General features: G+C 47.5%; 1 protein-coding gene across 1 annotated transcript; it reads left to right on the top strand.

The window, feature by feature from the left end:
- Positions 1-3,467: 3,467 nt before the first annotated feature.
- Positions 3,468-14,149, top strand: LOC135824787 (adhesion G protein-coupled receptor E2-like). The gene is made up of 7 exons (XM_065337491.1): positions 3,468-3,835; positions 6,883-7,110; positions 7,456-7,590; positions 8,283-8,414; positions 8,831-8,956; positions 9,647-9,936; positions 13,146-14,149. The coding sequence occupies exons 1-7, from the start codon at positions 3,664-3,666 to the stop codon at positions 13,608-13,610; spliced, it is 1,548 nt and encodes a 515-aa protein (XP_065193563.1). The 5' UTR covers positions 3,468-3,663; the 3' UTR covers positions 13,611-14,149.
- The last annotated feature ends 6,159 nt before the right edge of the window (positions 14,150-20,308 follow it).

Raw genomic sequence — 20,308 nt, 5'->3', positions numbered from 1 at the left:
GTCCGTGGCTGCACACTCAACGTGAACATACTTAGCGGGCATTGAAATCCGTTGAGAGGTCAAGCGGCCACGGGGCGCTGGCCGTGAGCAATGCTTGTCCGTTTATACAGTGTCACAGTGTGTGTACGTGCAAAGCAAGCGAGGGCGCCGTCCCCATTCATTCCATCGGGTATCTATGTCCACAAGAGTACATGCCGGACGCTTGAATCCCATCTGACAATGGCGATAACGGATTGTACCTCATGAATGCAAGTCTTTTTAGTTCAAGTATTTGATAACAGAACATTACTGGGTATACGGCACTTTATGGCGCATTAATGGTACATGCGTATCCAAAATTCCTTACCATTTCTGGGCTTGTATTATTCTTTACCAGATGAAATTGAGCATCAATCAAACAAGTACCAGAAGCCAAATGATATATTATTACTCATTTTGTACTTTTGTTCTACTTTTGAAGTACACTTTGAAATTTGTCTTTACTTTACTTTCCACAGAAACAGGGCCTGCAAGTTGGGTATGATGTACGCCAGTGTAAGTGTGTGTGTACGTGTGTGTACGTGTGTGTGTGTGTGTGTGTGCAAGCTGTTGAATGGTGCAATCCCAGCACAAGTTACTATGGCTTCTGCCGTAGCATTGCTATCATCGCCTCCGGCGATGGGCGTCAAAGGTCAAGGTGTGTGTGTGTGTGTGCGTAAATCTATGGGTGCACATGCAGTGCATTTGTAGATTTGCGTGCTTCTCTTGCGACGGGCGTATACATGGTGTGAACATGGTGTGTCATAGGCGTCTTTCTTCTCTTTCTCATGCCGGTACTCCTCCTGACTTTTCTTTCATTCTCCTGGGTGGTTACCAACAGCCAGTGTATGCCGGAGTAACATTATGTGGTGTGATGTGTGTGCGGAAAAAAAGGACCAAAAAGTAGGGATTCACTGGCCAGAAAAAGCCACTTCATAGCGTGTTGTGTAGACCAGGCTGAATAGTGGCGGTCAATTCTTCAGCCTTGCAAGCTGTTGAATGGTGCAATCCCAGTACAAGTTGCTATGGCTTCTACTGTAGCATCGCTATCAAGTATCATCGCCTCCCGCGATGGGCGTCAAATGGTCAATGGTCAAATGTGTGTGTGTGTGTGTGTGTGTGTGTGTGTGTGTGTGTGTGTGTGTGGTGATGTGTGTGTGTGTGTGTGTGTGTGTGTGTGTGTGTGTGTGTGTGTGTGTGTGTGTGTGTGTGCGTGTGTGTGTGTGTGTGTGTGTGTGTGTGTGTGTGTGTGTGGTGATGTGTGTGTGTGTGTGTGGGGGGGGGGGGGGTAGCATGTATGGTATGTGTGTGTATGTACAGGATTGTGTGAGTGTATGTGTGTGTTTTTTTTTGTTAGTGTGGTGGTTGCAGCATGTACATAATAGCTGTGTTTGGGTTGCACTATTGTACACAGTACTACACATTGTAGCTCCTTCTTTCAAAGGTCGTTCTTAATGGCTTCCGCTACTGGAGCGGCGATCAACTCATATCCCCGTGGTGTGTAATGGTACTGACATGGGTCCTTTCGGCAGATAGGGCAAGATTTGTACGGCACAGGGCCGCACTCCTTCACCACCGCACTGTAGAGGTCTATAATGGGTACGGGAGATGGCTGCGTTTGCATGACACTGGCAGCAATCCTGTTCAAGTCCTCCACGACGTGATTTCCCTGCGTGTAATCTGGCATGAATGGAGTCGTCAAGCCGAATATCACCTTCTTGCTGGCTCTCCTCAAAATCTCTGTGATCTTGTTGAGGTCGTCTCTGTACAACTGCTCGGCGCTGGTTGAGTTGACCAGGTTGTGCAAGCCGAAGTTGAAGAAGATCACGTCCCACTCTATGGAGACGAGTTTGCCCGTGAGCAGGAAGTGTTCCAAGCAGGCCAGTCCGTACTGAACTGGTCCTGCACCTCCGCTGCCGTACGCGTAGGGCGTGTGCTGGACTTGGCACGTCTGGTTCAGGATCTGCTGCACGATCGGCGTGTACCCATCGCTCACGCTATCGCCGAGGATCAGGCAGTTCGGTAGCGTGGTGCTGGGCGGTTTCAGCACGCCCTGCCGACAACACGTTCCGTTTATCACACAGCCTTTTTGCACCGGCTGGGTAAAGTTGCAGCAGCCGCTAGCACTTGCCGGACAAAGGGTAGTACCATTATCACATGTAAAGTCGCCGTCAGCGCTCACACTCTGAGCTCTTGGAAAGTCTTGCCGGCTTCGTCCCGTTCTAGTAACCTCGTGATTGCGTTGTTTGTCTCCGACCGCTGCTGATGCAGACATGGACCCTGCGTCCTTCGAGGCACCTTGCATTGCAACTCCATTCATAAGGCAGAGGGCTACAAACACGTAAAGCCCATTCGTGCCGTCCATTTCGGCTATGTCTGGTATCGACCCTGACCTTCACCCCAACCAACAAGTAACAAAGTAGAGTAAAAACAGCTCTTTCTCTCCCAGCAAGCTAGCTACAGAGTGTAGTTGAATATTAGAGAGGAGAATATAAGTAACAGTCTCTCCTCCTCTTCTCCTCTATGCGCTCTCAGCCAGGATAAACATGATAAAGGTGTGCAGAAAAACCAATGGTCCACGTGACCTGCGAATCAAAGTTGTACAGATGGCAGATTGCATTCATTGCAAGAGTGGTTCGTGTGGAGAAAACAAGTTCACACTTCATGCGAGACGAGTACGAATCGGGCCCGATTCTTATTCGCTGGTCGAGGAATTCTTCTGTAGAAATCGTCCTGCCTCTTCATTTCGGCTACCATTCCGCAGTCTGTCTCCTGCCATTGCATGTCTAGTTGTCTACAGTTACAATAGTAAAACTTGTATTTTGTAAGTGTGCACGTCTCTAAAAGACGTCCAATGGATATACATGTACCGGTCAGACTTCGCTATAACGTACTCTCTGGGCATGGGAATTTTTTTTAAAGCGGGGTCGTTATAGCGAGGTCTGACCAGTACTGGGACGCGGACCAACGCGCACTAGCACTGCACGTCTCAATGAGATCATGGGTAGATTTACATTAGCTCACTACAAAGTGCTCCGCGATCCGGTGCCCGAAGACGAAGGTGAATCTGTGCCGCGAGTCCGCGCCTTCCGTAATTCCAATCGTGGCTGCGAGAAAACATTATAACTAAGGCTGCAGGACATGGAAATCCGGTCGCACGTCTAGCGGCCCCAGGGCGCTGCCCATGCAGCCGGGAGTAAGCAGTACACACGCATCCATTGTATGATAATTGTATGAACCTACTTTGAGTTGACGGCCAGGTGTCTGACAGTGACGCCGTCACGGTTGGCAGCTCAAAAGCGCACGGTCTTCACAGTTTTTCATGTAGATCTACAGGGCTGCAACCAGCCAAAGCTACAATGTACATGTACGTTCTAGTACAGTCATGCATACTGGTACGGCCTTTCAACAAATTCAAGTGTGACTGGATGTGCAAGTGCTGCATGCTCCACTATGCCGGATTGCATACAACGGAAGAAGGAAGTCGAGCGTTTCGAGGAGCGCTCTAGTTCATCTGCACTGCGGCTCCAGGAACAGGCAGCCGATGTTACTTGTCGATTTCGTGTTGACCTCTCCAAACGGTGAGCTATTACTGGCCCTTAGTACACGAGCATTTGAAGCCGAGTGAAGTCCACTAAGGTCCGGATGGCCTTCCAGTTTGCCAGAATGACGCCGATTTCTTGCATTGCCTTGGTGATCATTAGTTCAGCTGTGTGTGCAGAGGCACGCGGCCAGTCGACGACACCAGGCCCCCTGCGCCACACGTCAACCCCTACCAGCGCAGGAACGGGCAATACCACAAGGACACCGGAGCAAGGTGATTATGTGTGAATGCACGCGCGCGCGCGTGTGTGTATTGTGTGTTCTGGCTACCCCAGCAAGTGTAGGTTGTGCATAGATAACTGCCTTGGCCGTCCTATTCCAATGTACTCTGTGTATGTAATCCGTGTGGTGTAGCACATGTGTCACCGTGTGCATTGGGAGGGGGGGGGGGGTGGATTCAAACGGCTTCGCCAGTTGTCATCTGGCGCTTGTCTTCTATTATTCTGTTTCATTGAGAAACAGATCCGCTATCGTTGCTATAGAGAAAATCTGTGGGAGCAAATCCGGTGCATTTGTGGATTTGCCCGCTTCTCTTGAGACGGGCGTATGCATGGTACATGATACAAGGTGTGTGTACATGTACATGTACACATATGTGTGTGTGCTATCGTTTAAAATGATATTAATTCAAAGGATCAGTCGGGGAAGTGAACCCGACTGATCCTTTGAGTTTGATGTTCTCCCAATCCTTTCGAAATTTATCCCTTTCTTTCACCTCTGGTAGTTTCCAGAAACTGACCGTGGTTGGTCCCCTGGGGGAGGGGTGTTAAGTCCCGGTTTCGCTCAGTCGGTAGAGCAAGCAGTTACAGTAATGGATATTGGTTATCATACAGAATTGCACACTTATTCCGAGAGAGAGAGAGAGAAAGAGTTCTCTAGCATGAATCTAAGAGGTAGGAACTGATCTTAATCGGCAAGAAACTAATCCGTAGGAAACTAGAAAGGCAGCAGCTTTTATAGGGTGAGTAAGTAAGCTAGCCTATGGTCAGGGGATACGTAGAGCAGAGAAAAGTAAGAAGAAAGGTCAAACTACAAGGTACATGATTGTGTGGGCAGAAGAATGGGAAAGGTCGGGACGGCACCTGTGCAAGAGGAATACGTTGTAGAGGAAGAACTGAATAGAAGGGTGTACAATACATCGTATACATGTAGGCGTGCAATAATAGGAGGACAACTGTTGAAAGGGGGCATTAGGATGTACATGTATGTACAGCTGTTAGTGTAGATAACTAAAAGTGCGGCTGAAAGTGAAATGCATCAAAAGGTCTCCAGTGTGCTATCTAAGGTCAACCTCGAAAGTGTGTGGGAACAATACATGAATACAGCGCATAGTATAGTATTAGTAAAAAAGTAAAGTTTGCACGTCCGCGTTACCACCGGCTATACAATTGCGTTGAGAAACACAACCAGCTTAGGAAGTTTCGCATGTGCCAGGCCACCACCATGCCTGTGCTACCAGGGTGGCAGATGCAGCGCCTAACGGCGAGGGTGAGGTGGTAAGTCTCGCAACCAATGCCCGACAAGGCCAAAAAGGGGGCTAACCTCGTTAGCTGCATCCATGTTACCCTCACTCCGAGTAGTGAGTACCCAGTTGACCGTGGGTGTCGGCGCAGTTCACTGCATGTAAAGTGGTTCACGCATGCATCACCGCATTTGCTAGCACAGTACACGCTCCCTGCTCCCAGCGAGGGTCTCGAACTCGGGACCTTGTGATTCGCAGGCAAGCCCACAACCACTCGGCCAAAGCGCTGGTTTTAGTATTAGTAGTGCATGTAAAAGAGGATAGAAGGTGAGGCTGGTGTAACAAGTCAAGTACATGTGCATGTCATATAATGTATGTATTCCTATCTAACAAGGGGGAAAAGTCCCAAGTGCCATCAGTACGGTATGTGTGGCACGTGTTGTGAGCTGCCTTTGGAGTGAAAAACTTGTCAGCGCCTTCTAGGTTCAGCCTGGTCCCATAGCTCAGTTGTTAGAGCATTGCTCATGACAAGCAGGTCCCAGGTTCGAGTCCTGGTGGGACTCGCCTTTTTTTCTCTTTTCAGGCAGTTCCGACTTCCCAGACTGATCCTTTGCATGTGAAGTTCTCCCAATCCTTTCAAAATTAATCACTTTCTTTCACCTCTGGTAATTTCCAGAAACTAACAGTGGTTGGTCCTGGGGAAAGAAAAAGGCCCGAGTGCCATCAGTATGTGTGGCACGTGGTGTGAGCTGCCTTTGGAGTGAAAAACCTGTCAGCGCCTTTTGGGTTCAGCCTGGTCCCATACATGTAGCTCAGGGAAAACTACCTGGATTACACCATGAGAAAATCTGTGGGTGTACATCCAGGGTATTTGCAGATTTGCGTGCTTCTCTTGCGACGGGCATGTAGATGTACATGCATGAGTATGTTTGTGTGTGTGTGTGTGTATGTGTGTGTGTGTGCACGCAATATACAATCATGTACATGTGCGTGAATCCCATTTTTGTGTTAAACTGATGGGAAACACACCCCTGACATAGCGAAGTATTGAAAATCATGCTGAGCGAGATTGCCAGTATTGGTGCGGAGGTTTTTAAACTTCGGCCAGTATGACTACTACAGTATTCACTTCGTCTTGGGCTGGGTTAGACATGGGTCAATGTGGTAGAGTCTTTGATCAAACCGACCGTAGCTGGTGTTTCTACTGTTATGTGAGACAAAGCTGTTACTTGGATGAGGTAATAGTTGTGCCCCAAAAACACTGTCTTGACATACTGCCACACTCACCAGGTCCCATGTGCAGCTGTATATGACTGTGTTGGCTGTGGATTCCAAACCATTGGCAATTTCAGATTGACTCGCAGAATGGGCGCTCAGCTGCACGCTTGCTTTGCCTGAACGGTTTGTTTAGTAATATACCGGATATAGTGATTGGTGTAAAATCAAGCGATGTCAGAGGAGAACAGGGTGTTACTTCTTCGTGAAGAACTTGTCCAGTGAGTGTTGTTTGGTGAGTTTTGCTTGTACAAGTTACCAAAATATGCCTCCATCACGAGGAAATCCTGATTTTGTGTGTCAGGAGCTACAGCCAGCTACATGACATTGTACATGTATGTAGTGCGTATGTGCACGGCGTGCTGAGTCGTTTGACACCCCACTCGCATACATTGCATGCAGTATCGGTCATACATGTAGTAATATAATTATCGCTTATACTAATATAGTGATAAAACGCTCAAAATCAAACACCAACGCTATAGGCGATACTGACTGTACGTCCATTTGACATGATTGTACAGAGACAAGCGCAACGGGGGCAGGAGATACCTCACCGAAGACCACCTGTCTTGGTGATTGGCTTCGACTGTCCGGTGCCACTGACCGGCAAGTGCAGCACATCCCCTCCAGCGGCCAGGCAGTTCTTGGGGCTTTGGACGAGACCAGGATCAGGTCTTCCGACACCTTCTTCCTCAGTCTTCTCCTGGGATTCGACACTACGTTGGCAGATGACTTAAAAAAGTGTGTGGGTAAGTCGAGCTACGCATACCCATCCACAGGCATCTTGGATGATTGTACCTGCTGCTTGACAGTGACACAAGTGTAATGAATGCTCACGTGATAGAGCCAAGCGCCATGGCGTTGAATGTCAGTGCTATGCGACATCTTGCACAGACTCAGTACAAGGCGATTATCCGAGCTTCTAATACTCAATAAGCGTCAAAATTTCAGAACAACAGAGCAGCATTGCTAGTTATTGCTTCAGTAGTAATGATTATTCCATACCTGTATTTCGGCAGTGCATCCATATTATTGCAAGTACTGCTCTAAGTCCAGGACTTTGCTTGTATTAACCAACTCCTGTGGGTCTCCAGAGAGAAAGTCGACTTGCCCAACAATAGATGTACGTCTACCATGCGGAAATACCGGAAGGTGCGTGTTTGACCCAGATACCCGCTCAACTGTGTGCAACTGTTCTCGAGGCCTCGTAGGATCTCGTTGCGAACACGGTAAGACAAATTGCCCTCAATCATAGCTCTGCTGCAAATATCATCATCCATAACCGTATCGAACAAAAGATGCATGGATAAGTTCGTAATAACATTAATTGTCGCCTCAGGAAAAGCTGTGTCAGAAGTGATAGTCATTCTAAAGCTAAAGTGCAGCATGCTTGTTTTTCACTCCCATTAAAATATGCATGCTATCACTCACAAACATATTGCAACGTTCAAACCTTCTACGGCAGTAGTGTGCAAGCTGCCTCGGCAGTAAACGTTTATACGCCATGTTCAAATCCATTTTCTTAGCCCAATACTGCTACCGTCTGTGGCTGATCCCTGGGGGATAAGACTGCTACTGTTCATTTAGGACATCTGCCAACGTTGTCTCTCGAATGAAACCGGTAGATAGTGGAAAGATCACAGAGTTACTAATAAGAAAAACCTGGTGTAGGCGACCTCTGTCTTTAGCGACCACCTGCTCTTAACGACCGTTTTTCCGTGCACGGACAGTTCTACACAGAAACTGCACCGGATACAGCGACCACCTGCCTTGCTCCACACCTGTATATGAGTACATTGAAGTAAAATCATGCACATGTATGCATAATCCGATATACCACGATGTATGTGACCTGGTTCTAAAGACCACCTGGCTTTAAGACCAACAATTTGAAGTAAGCCATTCCAATGTTCCTTTTCAGATGTGGATGAGTGTCTGCAGGATGGGCTGAATGACTGCGACACCAGCGCAGCTGCCATCTGTGCGAATACTCATGGATCTTACGCATGTGAATGTCGTCAAGGTTTTGATGGTAATGGCCGAGACTGCCAAGGTCAGTAAGCAGTGTGTACTTTGATAACCCACCCCTCAATGAGCATCTACTGCAGTTTAAAATGCTTTTAGAGCTAGTGCGTAATCGCTGCAGCCCCCCCCCACCTCTACTGGTTACTCGAAACGCAATGTGTTGGCAAGAGGGTCTTCTCATACCGTCGCCCATTGATCTGCTCAGGTTTTAAAATGTGAGGCTGATAGGAAGATGACGTTGGAGTTGGACAAGAATTAGTTCTCTATTCCTTTCTGATCCTCGAATTATCACTCATTTTAGTTTCCCCATATTAGGTAGGCCCAGATCAAGCACACATTCGCATACTGAGAACATTTGGATGAACGTTCGCACGATGACTTGCTCAAATTGACAATAAAAGAATTATAAAACAATTCTCTTCTTTCCTCACCTTGTCTCGCCAGATATCAACGAGTGTGAATCAAATGCGCACGACTGTCATCGCCACGCTCACTGCAACAACACCGTGGGATCCTACAGTTGTGCATGCAAGACTGGATATCTGGATACTCCTGATGGCCAATGTGAAGGTAAATAAGAAGCATCGTGAAATTGCGATATAGAGTTTATCAGTATTTCACCAGTTGCTTTCAGTACATGTACACGTATACTGTATATACTATTATAAATTATAATCTAATACTGGTTCAAAACCAGTATTAGATAAGCCTTGTTATATCCACCTTGTTTTATGCTGTCAATCTAACAAAATACGTATACTAGTAACCTGATGATCACTTAGCGCGAGGCTTTGACAAACAGGATTTGTTCTGACTTCGGTGTTAGAAGAATACCTTTTTCAACGGTTTCTGTGATTTCTGGTCCCCTTTACCGTTTTATCGCTGACCATTTTGGTCGCCGGCCAGCATTGGTTTGAAAATCACACTGGTTTCTGCTGAATACTCCCAGGAACCCGCATATGGATGTTCTTCTTCACAAGTTACGCATTCTGACCACGGTATTTTGCGACTTCTAAAAAGTAGAAGCTACACAATTATTTGTAATAAAGAAAAGGACCGATCAACTACAAGTTACGCTTTACTGTCCACTAACACCACCAGTTACTAACCAACCAGCTCATGCGATAACATTGTACGATCCTTGGTCCTTTTCTTTATTATAAATTGATCATTGGCCCTCCATCCGAGTATATCCGTACAAAAGTATGTGCTTATAGAGATAAGTCTCATTCTTCTTTCTTTGCTTGATTTTGTCTCTAGTTGATCTCTGCACAACATCCGAAAACGCTGCACTGTGTCGTAAAATTCAGCAAGTTACCCGATACAACAAGGCTTTGGAGGGAAAGTTAGCAAAACGAGACAAGCAGATAAGCAGTATTCTTTTCGACGTCAAGGTGATGTCCACAATCTTCGCGCAATACCATCGGGAGTTTGGAGATATGAGAGCTGGGTTAGAGACGACACGCGCTGAATTGGCCGCAGCAAAAAGGGAACTCCATTCGACCAAGTCAGATATTGCCAAACAACTCGACGAGCACAAATCCATGGAGGTGAGTTCTACGCATGCATGCTTTTTCTATTCAACAGCACAAAACGCCTCTATAGTATGCATATGCATACTTGTAGATGTTAACCAACCCCTTCCCCTGCCCCCCCCCCTCGCCTCACGACCCAAATATCGACCATATCCCTTCCCAGACCTCACGAAACGTAACTCCCAATTTCGCGCATTAAACGACCATCAGGAAACAGTAATGAGAAACTGTGGATACTGGTTTAGATACCCACAAAGCAAAAGTGTACATGATAGCAGTTGTGAAAGATTGCAAGACTCTGAAAGTTGTGAATGGCAGCAGTGGTGCAAGATACTACTTCAAGCGACACGCACTGGAGCTGGTTGCCTGTTACTTCATTGGCTGACGCCTGTGGACGGGCCTTCTGCGCCACAGACTACACGAGAAGGACACCCGCCTGTCCCACTCTGTCTGGGCCAAGAAGGATGAAGGGAAGGCGTGCAGTATTCAATGGGCAGTCCACCGCAAAGCAGTGGCCTACAGCAACAAAAGCAAAAGGTGCAACTTATGTCAGCAGGCAATCGCGAAAACACCCAAGCACGTCTCTCTCTCTCTCTCTCTCTCAATAAGAGGAGTGAACGTGTGTCAAAGTGTCGCCACGAGAATAAGTACTACCTTTGGAACTTCATACCATCCACAGGCGTCAGCCAATGAAGTAAAAACTGCTATGCAAAAGTATGACAATAAATTCATCCCTGGTGGCGGAATGTTGATTGGTGGTGACAGTAGCGTTGTTTGAATGTTGTTAATCCAGTATATTCCTTCTTCTCTGTACCTGTGGTGACTCTTGCCTTATACACGACGCTCTCCGTTACACACGCTTCGTCTAGTGGGTATAATTCTTCAAAGGTTCTTCCAACAGTTACACGTCCTGGTGTCGATGTCACCTTCGTTGACTTGCTTCGTGGGGGTCGGGGGGGGGGGGGAGTGGTATAAAAAGGGCATGTCCATGAAGAAATTATGAAGCTGTGCACCCAAATGTACTTTGCGGACTGACATTTCTGCGAAGTTCATTTTTGTACCAAAATTGCTATTTGTCTGAGTAGTCAATGCTGATTGCCAGGTTTTCTTGCTCAAACGCTTCACTGTGATGTGTGAAAGGACTTGCAATCACACAGAGAAGCCATACAACTGGTAAATCTGAAATATGACCCCAAAACAAGCAAATTTAGGCCGAAATCGTTAAATACACCCACCCCTAGAAATACACCTCAAACAGTCTTATCACCGCGATAAGACCTCCTGAATTTTTGTTGTGGAGTAACATGGTATTATACAACGTACACCCATCCACAGAAAGAAGGGGTTCATGAAGAAACAAATCACCCCCAAAGGGTTGGAGCCTCCATTCAAACGATGCTACTATAACCACCAGTCATCATTCCGCCACAGACAACACGAGAAGGACACTTGCCTATCCCAGTACGTCTGGGCCAAGAAGGAAGGATGAAGGGAAGGCATGCAGCATTCAATGGGCAGTCCCCATGCAAAGAAGTGGCCTATAGCAACAAAAGCAAAAGGCGAAAGTTATGTCTGGCGGAAAAATGGGCAATCGCGAAAACGCCCAAGCACCTCCCTCTCAACACCAGGAATGAACTTGTGTCAAAGTGTCGCCACGAGAATAAGTACTACCTTCGGAACTTCAAACCATCCGCAAGCATCACCCAATCAAGTAGCAGCCAACCTGCTCCAGTGCGTGTGGCGTGAAGTAGTATCATTCACCACTGCTGTCATTCGCACTTTTCAAAGTCATGCGTCATTTACTCTTCTCTGCGTGCTTGTGCGCTTATGAACTCTTTGTGTTCCCTCTGTTGACGCTTTAAAATCGCTCTATTGACACTGCAAAATCGCTCTGTTGACGCTGCAAAATTTCTTATCATCTCCCTCCCTCAATCCCTCCCTCTCTCTCTCTCTCTCTCTCTCTCTCTCTCTCTCTCTCTCTCTCTCTCTCTCTCTCTCTCTCTCTCTCTCTCTCTCTCCCCGTAGCTCTCTCCCTTTTGAAATTCGCTTCCATAGAATTGGGCACCATTGCCCGTTTGGCCTTGCGAATTAAAAAAAAATCAACAACAACAACAACAACATGCCATGATGCAATCTTTCACAACTGCTGTCATTTGAACGTTTCCTTTGTGGGTATATAAACCAGTAGACAGAGTTACTCATTACCGTTTTCTGATGATCGCTTAGGTTGCGCTCACACGACGATAAAAACTATCGAGAAAGCTTGCACTGTGAGTACTAGAGTGCTCACACGAGACTTGTACGTTTACGATTACGATGTACACAAGTATCAGACAGTAGTAACTACCTTTTTCACTACTCTCTGGTGGTGATATTCCCCGCGTGCCGGAGAAATGAAAAAATTCGCCATGTGGATCGCCACCGAGGTTTTTCTTCGTCATGGTGACGACATGCTGCACTGGTGTTAGTGTTTGTTTGTTGAGACTTCAAAGTCTTGCAGCAACTAGTTATCCTCTCAGTGCATTCAGCACCTGACGAGATGAAGGAGGGACCCACTCGGCTAATCTTGTTCATCACGCGAAGGAGAAGCCAGGGCGTGCAGCTCTGGCTGCACATTGATTTCATCTCGCTCACGTAACCATGACAACACTTACTACAGGACCACGATGCTCAGCAGGCTGTCCAAGCCTTTTAGAAGTTGTTTGCCTCGGCGGATTCTACGTAGCGGTATCCCCGGAGTTCTCCACTACTCTGCGATCTGAGTCCTGAACAACAACAAACTGACTGGTACTTGAGGAGAAAAAGCAGTCAAACAGTATAGTATGCATCAGACATCAGACATCATGCTTAAACGCTTCACGATTATACTTTTATCTTTACCCCCCCCCCTTCTGGAGGTTCCGAGCAACCATTTTTATTTTTCTCCGTGCGATTCTGATTTTCGTGGCACGCGACCCAATCACTATTGTCACCTTCCTGTACGCGTCATTTTGCGCGTCGTGTGAGCGCAACGTAAGGGCGGTAAACTCGGAGTTTTTCATCCTCCTATCTTTGTTTGAACTAACTCTGCCTTTCGGTAATGAGCACTCTATTGGACACCTGGACCCTCTCTGTTTTACATGTGGACTATGGAGCCAGCATAATACCTAGACCGTTTTCGAATGACAATTCTGCTATTCAGAATTCACATGGAGTTTGGTGTGTGTATTTTTGCGTCCGTCCAGGCTGGTCTGGTTTCCTGGAAATCCTTCACCAAGACAACTCATGGATCGGGTGGATACACATTCGATGTCAGATTCAACAAAACACGCACCGACACCGTGTTACGAGTGGTGTACACTTCGGTGTTCGGAGTCCAGTATTCATCCTCTGGACCCTGGTATTGCTTCACAATATCCGTACGGATTAACGGCAATGATTGTTCCGATCCTGGCCCAATCCGCAGTGGAGCTAGTCTCAGGACATATTCTGGTTCGTTTGTCTACACTGCGCTTCCGGGCTCAGTTAGCGGCACATGCGCCAATCAAGCGTCTGGTATACTGCGAATCACCACACATCTGGAAAGGCATTGTCATTCGTATAGTGCAACCTTTCACAATGTTGGATACTATGCTGGTGGCGCTACCCACGCTCTCACCGCCTCACTTTACATTGAGGAGTTAGCCTCGGGATCAAAGAACAGACACTAAACATGGTCATAACATCTTTTTCAATTGTTGACCTGATTTGCACAGCGACCATGGTTAGCATTTACCATACCCATGAAAGATCGATAGACGTAGTGGCCTATGACACATTAGTTGCACATAATTATGGCATCTATTTTTTTCTTTATCGTCGTTTCTTTTCCTGACTTCTTCAGTTAGTTTTTAGTCTCACGAGTGTCCCTACCCTCCCACCCTTCATTTCTGTGTATCTTTTTATTGTTCTTTTACTCAATCTGTGTTATTGTTTTTTTTAAATAATTTGTTTCTGTGATGTGCTTGCCATGCCTACATGATGCCAAATCACCATTGATGATACTAGTACACCCGTTTTTCCCCTCACTACTGCGTCCGTCGGCGCGAGGGTTTTTTCCGGCTGGCTCGGTCCAGGAATATTAATCTGACGGTCCCAAGCGGTTTTGCATCATGGCCTCTTTCTGCTATCCGCTTGCATGCCTATTCCGTTTGAGACACTCTGTTCTCAGTTCTTGCTTCCATAAATCAAAAATAAATTTCACGTTTCATGTGAGACTCGGCTGGAAGCCGAGTTTTCCGCCACCGCCGTGGGAACACCACCACCCTCTAGGATCAAGGCGCAGATGCAGCACCTAAACGATCGGAGGTGAGTAGATCAGACCCACCACCAAGTGGTCAAAGACCGAAATCCCATTAGCTGCATCTTGCTTCCATACCTCACTCGTTATCAGGTTGACATCTGGCTGCGGCCAACTACCCCACATCTGGCTGCGACCAACTACCCTTCACTTTGTGTGTTGTCGCTATTGCTGTCTATGCATCTGTGTGTGCCATAATAATAATAATGTGGAGCGAGAAGTAGGTCGTTTGGTGTTGCACCTAGTGTATAGGTCAGCGTTTGAGTTACCTTGAGGCCAATGGTACTCCAACAACACTACGAAGTCTTCTCAGTTGCTCCCGATCAGGTGAAAGCGCCCAGCTTGGCAGCTGCATGCGGAGTCTGTCATCCCCCATGCTCCAGCACTGCTGAATAGGATGGGAAAGATCATACTTCATAGTATTGTATATGCGTATACGGAGAGCGTCTCTTTACAAGACTGGTTCTGACCCATAACGCCCAGAGATTCTTCAGGGATGCTGTGGCAAGGCTTTGTCGTCTTCTGATGTCTTCATTCTGATAATTACGTGCAAAAAGCCTCCAAAATTTTGTCGCACCGATTATCGACATGGTTTCGGGCGACGGTGTCCAAACCTCCTGTGAGAGCAAGGGAGGACACAATTATTATGACATGTCACATGACAATCACCATGATAATGATAGAAGCCAATCACGATGCATTTAGCACGGCACGTATACTGTATAGCGTGTTCTTTGCCCTGAGAAGCGCTCGGCGGGCAGATATTCGCGATACTGTAAATATACAAAATTTCGGCGCTGCAAAATTTCGGCACTTCACGATTTTTGACATTTCGGCGGCGATTTATTTTCGGCGTGGGGTAGAGGGCATGGTATAGTGCGACAGATGCTGTGAAAAATTTCATCGGCGTTTTGGGTCGGTGCCGAATATAGCCGAAATTAAATAGCTGCCGAAATGTTGTATATTTACAGTATCTACCCTCCTACTGCCTGGTCCTAGGATTAGGAGGGCAGATATTGTACATGTGACATAACTAGACCGAAAATAGATCAGCTGGGTGCATGTCATAATCTTTTTTAAATGCAATCAAAACAATCGTACTCAGGCGCGACCAGCGAATACATACCCTCGAGGCCTCTGAGCTTCGCTCGCCGGGTATGTATTCGCTGGTCTTGCCTTCGTACTCATGATTGATTACATTCTTTTTTTTAAAATTTCGGCCAGTCTGCTACTATCATTTCGTTTTGGGGGTTAGACAAGGGGAAGTAGCCACGTAGGGGCGTTAGCCCGCCTTTCGGCACCGGGAGTTGCAGCTCGCTCGACTTGACTCTACTGAGTGCAGAGGACCCACACCTTGATCTGGTGAGCTGCGTCGTGGGGATTTTGCAGTCAGATGTGCGACTGCGGGGCTCGAACCCGCGACCTCTCGGGTCGCAGTTCATATGCAATGCCACTGTATTCTGTGCTAATCACAAAAGGGAGTTTCCTTCGCCCAGCGCACCATGCTTAGCACCATGTTAGCACCATGTATTCACTGGGCATGGCTAGACACACCATCGATTTGTATCCTGAGCCGCCCTATCCATGGTTGGCTGGACTCCAACAGAGCTTGTCAACTCATTTCACAATCAAAACCTTCAATGGGGGAAGAGTGTGTTGCTCCCTACATGGGTATGGGCGCTCGCGGTTTTCCTGCCGACTTGACTGGATACTTTACTGATTCACGACTGCCATCCAGAGCACACGAGAAGTAAGTTCATCGAACCGTTCACTCGGGAAACCTGCAAGAAAGCACCACTCCCTGCTCAATACACAGTGTTTCGGGGACTTCACCCTTCATCAGTTCACGCTTCCCCTACTATCGCCGAAATCGCGCCAACCTCTTCTTCACAAAACTTTTTATGTTATCCCATCAAGCAACTGGCGCCAACGCAAAGCACTTCGCCATGTCTTGGTAGACGTTGCACATGACTGCATGATTGTAACGTTCTGTGAGCTGGCTCTCCCAGTTCAGGTGCATGCACGTGACATGAAACTACACGTACCTACAAATGTCACGGTGTAAGTCATGTTTGGTTGTTATTATTTCAGTTCGTGGCCTCAATGTTGATCGGGTAATTTAATTCGCGGGATTCGCGTTGGCATCGCTTGAATGTTCAGAAACACACAAACTAGACTTCGCTTCCGCAGGCTACCACTATGCATATGCCTTGTACACTTTTAGGCTTTATGTTGATCGCTTGACAAGGCCAAAGCGGGCAAAGGTTCAGTGCTGCCACGTAGCAGTCCTACCATGCAGTTACTGTATATAAACTGGCTCGACCTGGACTGGACCAGGGCTGTCGCTCACAGTCCACGGTCTTGACTTTAGCTCGTCTTTGGGTTGTATGCCATTTCAAGCAACAGGTCCTTTCCTTTAGGTTCTTCCTTTCAGTTTGTTAAAGGATGCTGAGTGTATCTTCGTCCTGCCCTCGGGTGCATGAACTCTAAATCCTTTTATATCCGAATGTTGGTCTCGTCACTCTTTACGACTGGAGCAGCCAAAGCAGCGGAGGGAGGTTGATTGGACCGGCGTTCATGCGTGGAGTGGCGCAAACAAGACTACATGTACTAGTCATTACTGCGATCTGCAAGCAAGAAGGGAGGCGGCGGGCTTCGTCAGTCACCAGGCCGTTGCCGTAGAGTGCAACCGTTACCAGAATAATCTATTGTAGCTTGTTGAATGTCACCAGTACAGTAATTATACAAGACTGCAAGCGACTCGCCTGATCCTTCCTCAACTGTCATCGCCATGCCGAAATCCAGCAGCGAGAGTATTGTGACATCGGAAGAGGATGGGCCCTCACCTCAGCAATGTTCCTTTCGCGAACTGTCACCGGGGCGCCAGCGTGAAGAGCGTCAGCGCCAGTTTCGCGTGAAACTGGAGGAAATGCTCTCGCATGAGCCGCCGGCCCTGGCGCCCGATGAGGCTAATCTATCCATAAAGAAATCAGATGGGTGCAAGGAATGCGGAACCCCAAAGGATTCCGCCGCCAAGTACAAGGCAAGTGGCAGCGCATTTTCTAGTGAAAGTGGTGGACATCACGCAACTGCATTGTAAATAAAAAGAGGTTTGTCAACGAACAACCGCTTTATTCAGGCGCTACTCACTCCTGGCGCATGCGCTGGATGAAAAAATTCATTAATAATATTAGTGATAATCTACGTGGAGATAAAAGTTTAATAATAGCTATGAAAAGTATGAATGCCGCAGACATCACCACGCAACATGACAATTTGTTCAAGGTTTGGTTTTGTGTGTTTCCAAAATCGATTTTCACGTTCCGATCATCAGTGGAAATACGGAACTAAAGAGATCAAGGGAAAAACAAAGGTTAAAAATCCAAAGAAGTGTGACACATGACGGGTAACTTGTGGTAAGTATTACAAAAAGTGAGAACTAAAATAAAGAGTAAGTGTGACAAACGGGCATGAACAGTGCAGAAACAACTCATGAACACGGGGTGCAAACTCACGAAAATAACCTAAGTGCTAAAACATGTTCTTTTTGCTTACACAAATACTGACGTTTCAGGCCAGTCACCCATCGTCACCCATCATCTGGTTCTGATGATGGCCTGACTGGCCCGAAACGTCACTAATTTTTCGACATGACTAATAAAAGAGTTTTCATCCAGCGCCTGCGCCAAGAGTGAATAGCAACTGAATAGTGCGGTTGTCAGTTGACAAACCCCCTTTTATTTGTATTTTCGAGTACAGTGTACAACAGTCAAGGTGTTCTCGCTCCATCCCAGAAAAATTGTTAGAGAAGGAGAGGATTATCACTCTTGTACACAGATTGATAGGGGATCGCTATGGACGGTGGCATCAAAGCGCGCCTGTACGCTAAGCCAAGAATTATGTTTGCTTTGGTCTGGAAAGGGCAGGAGGGGTTTGGAAGAAGCGAGTAGTGACGTTCTGACTTCCGATTATTGGAAGTCGACATTTACTGGTCAGTACGTGGTAAAACATAAAAAAAATAAAAAATTCACGGTTCGCGTGAGACTCGGCCACAGGCCCAGTTTTCCGCATCCGCAGGAACGCCACCGCCCTCTTGGATCATGGTAAAACATAAAGTGAACATTATTAGACCAAAGGGCCCGTGCTTGACCTGCATGTCAGGTGGAGAGAATGTCTGTATGCAGAGGAATGAAGTGAATCAGATTTAAAAGTGGAAGGAATGTCCAGAACAGTATGTCGGCGAGACCAGTCGCTTCCTTTTTGAAACGGCTCGAGGAACATAATGGTGAGGCGGGAAGGCAGATAAGAGACAAGCCATGGGGAGACTATTTCCGTACGACCCACCCAGATTGCAATTTGGTATGTGGTCAGAGTGCGTTCTCTGCAGTTGCCGTTGTCGCCAGGGAGACAGATAGAGCCCGCCGGCCCGCAGACTACGTGAAACCATCGAGATCCGCGACACTAGGTAACACCTTAAAACACTAGCACCGGAAAACTTGCGAGAAAGTACCACTCCCTACCCAAGACAAAGTGTTTCGGGGAATTCACCCCTCATCGCTGACATCAGTTCAGCTTGAGTAGGCTGAGGAAGATTGTGCCTGAAGAGCATTTATAGTGCTCTTCCGGCCCAAACATCACCAGGGATACAAACTTACAGAGACGCTCCGTTTCCAGCGCCACAAACACGGCGTGAGTCAGTGTCGCTCCTGAACGACGAGAACAGGCGTCGAGGACCCTCGGTCATTCACAACCCTGTCACCTCCAAACCAGCTAGTTGCAAGCCCGTGCACAACAGTACGAAATATTGGTAACGGCTTCGGCGATTATTGTTAGGAAAGGGTCCGCACGAGGGACAACAGTACGAACTACAATGGGCGCTTTCGATTACACGTTTACACAATTCTGGAACTGGTTTTTTTAAATTCTGGAATGACCAGAATGAGCGAATTCCGGCCTTGTAAACGAACGACTGGAATTCAAAACCCATTTTATTCATGTCATGTCACAAACAAAAAAACAAAAAAGAGATCACGTACACCCTCGCGCGCACGTGGACCAGCATCGCGCGCACGCCGACCAGGGAGACTTTTAGGGCACGTTCGAATTGTCTTCATCAACTGTTCTAACAAATTTTATAAAGAGACTAGCAGCACCCCCGCCAGCGTTGCCTGGCCGAATGTGGCATGCGGGTGAAGCAAGTACATGAACAGCACACGTGCTCAGCACGTGGTGGTGGCCAGACCGCTGAAGTCCTGGTGAGGGAGGTTCTTCATCGTTGGAAGGAGAAGGAGGGACGTCTGTTACGCCTTCGGGAGGCTGGTCAGGGTTGTCCATCACCTGGTGGCGGATGAAGCGGCTCAAAAAATTCATAAACTTACGAACAAAAGTGCGATGCGCTCTTCACTGCAGATCAGATGCAGAGTGCAGTCAGTGCAGATCTTTTGTATCCTTTTGTTGCAGATGTTTCTATTTGCAGAGAACGGTTCACGTGGTCCGCAGCGCTTGTGCGGCTGCTAGTGCTACCTATGCCTATGGCCTAGGCTAGGTGGCTACATGATTCGCACGCTTCGCGTGCTCAGTGCTTCTGCGCGCGGCTGCTACTGCTACTCGTACTGATCGTGTCTGCTATAAGCGCTACCATGTACCACCGTGCCTACACTGTTCGCACGCTTCGCGTGCTCAGCACGTGGTGGTGGCTACACGATTCGAACGCTTCGCGTGCTCAGTGCTTCTGTGGCTGCTTCCGCTAGCTACACGATTCGCACGCTTCGCGTGCTCAGTGCTTCTGCGGCCGCTAGCTACACTGTGCTACACTGTTCGCACGCTTCGCGTGGGCAGCGCTGCTCCGCAGCGCTTCAGCGTGACACAAAAACACACGCTTCGCGTGGGCAGCGCTGCTCCGCAGCGCTTCAGCGTGACACAAAAACACACGTCACAGGTGCCTCTTCTTTATAAGGAGCGTGACACACACACACACACACACACACACAGACACACGTCACAGGTGCCTCTCTTTTATAAGTAAAGAAAGAAGATTAGTTGAAGTTTCCCATTAGAACGGTTTCTATC

Source organism: Sycon ciliatum, chromosome 9 (genome assembly GCF_964019385.1).
Source record: "Sycon ciliatum chromosome 9, ocSycCili1.1, whole genome shotgun sequence".
Taxonomy (NCBI): domain Eukaryota; kingdom Metazoa; phylum Porifera; class Calcarea; order Leucosolenida; family Sycettidae; genus Sycon; species Sycon ciliatum.
The sequence above is the reverse complement of the archived record's forward strand: the minus strand, read 5'-3'. Positions and strand labels throughout refer to the sequence as shown.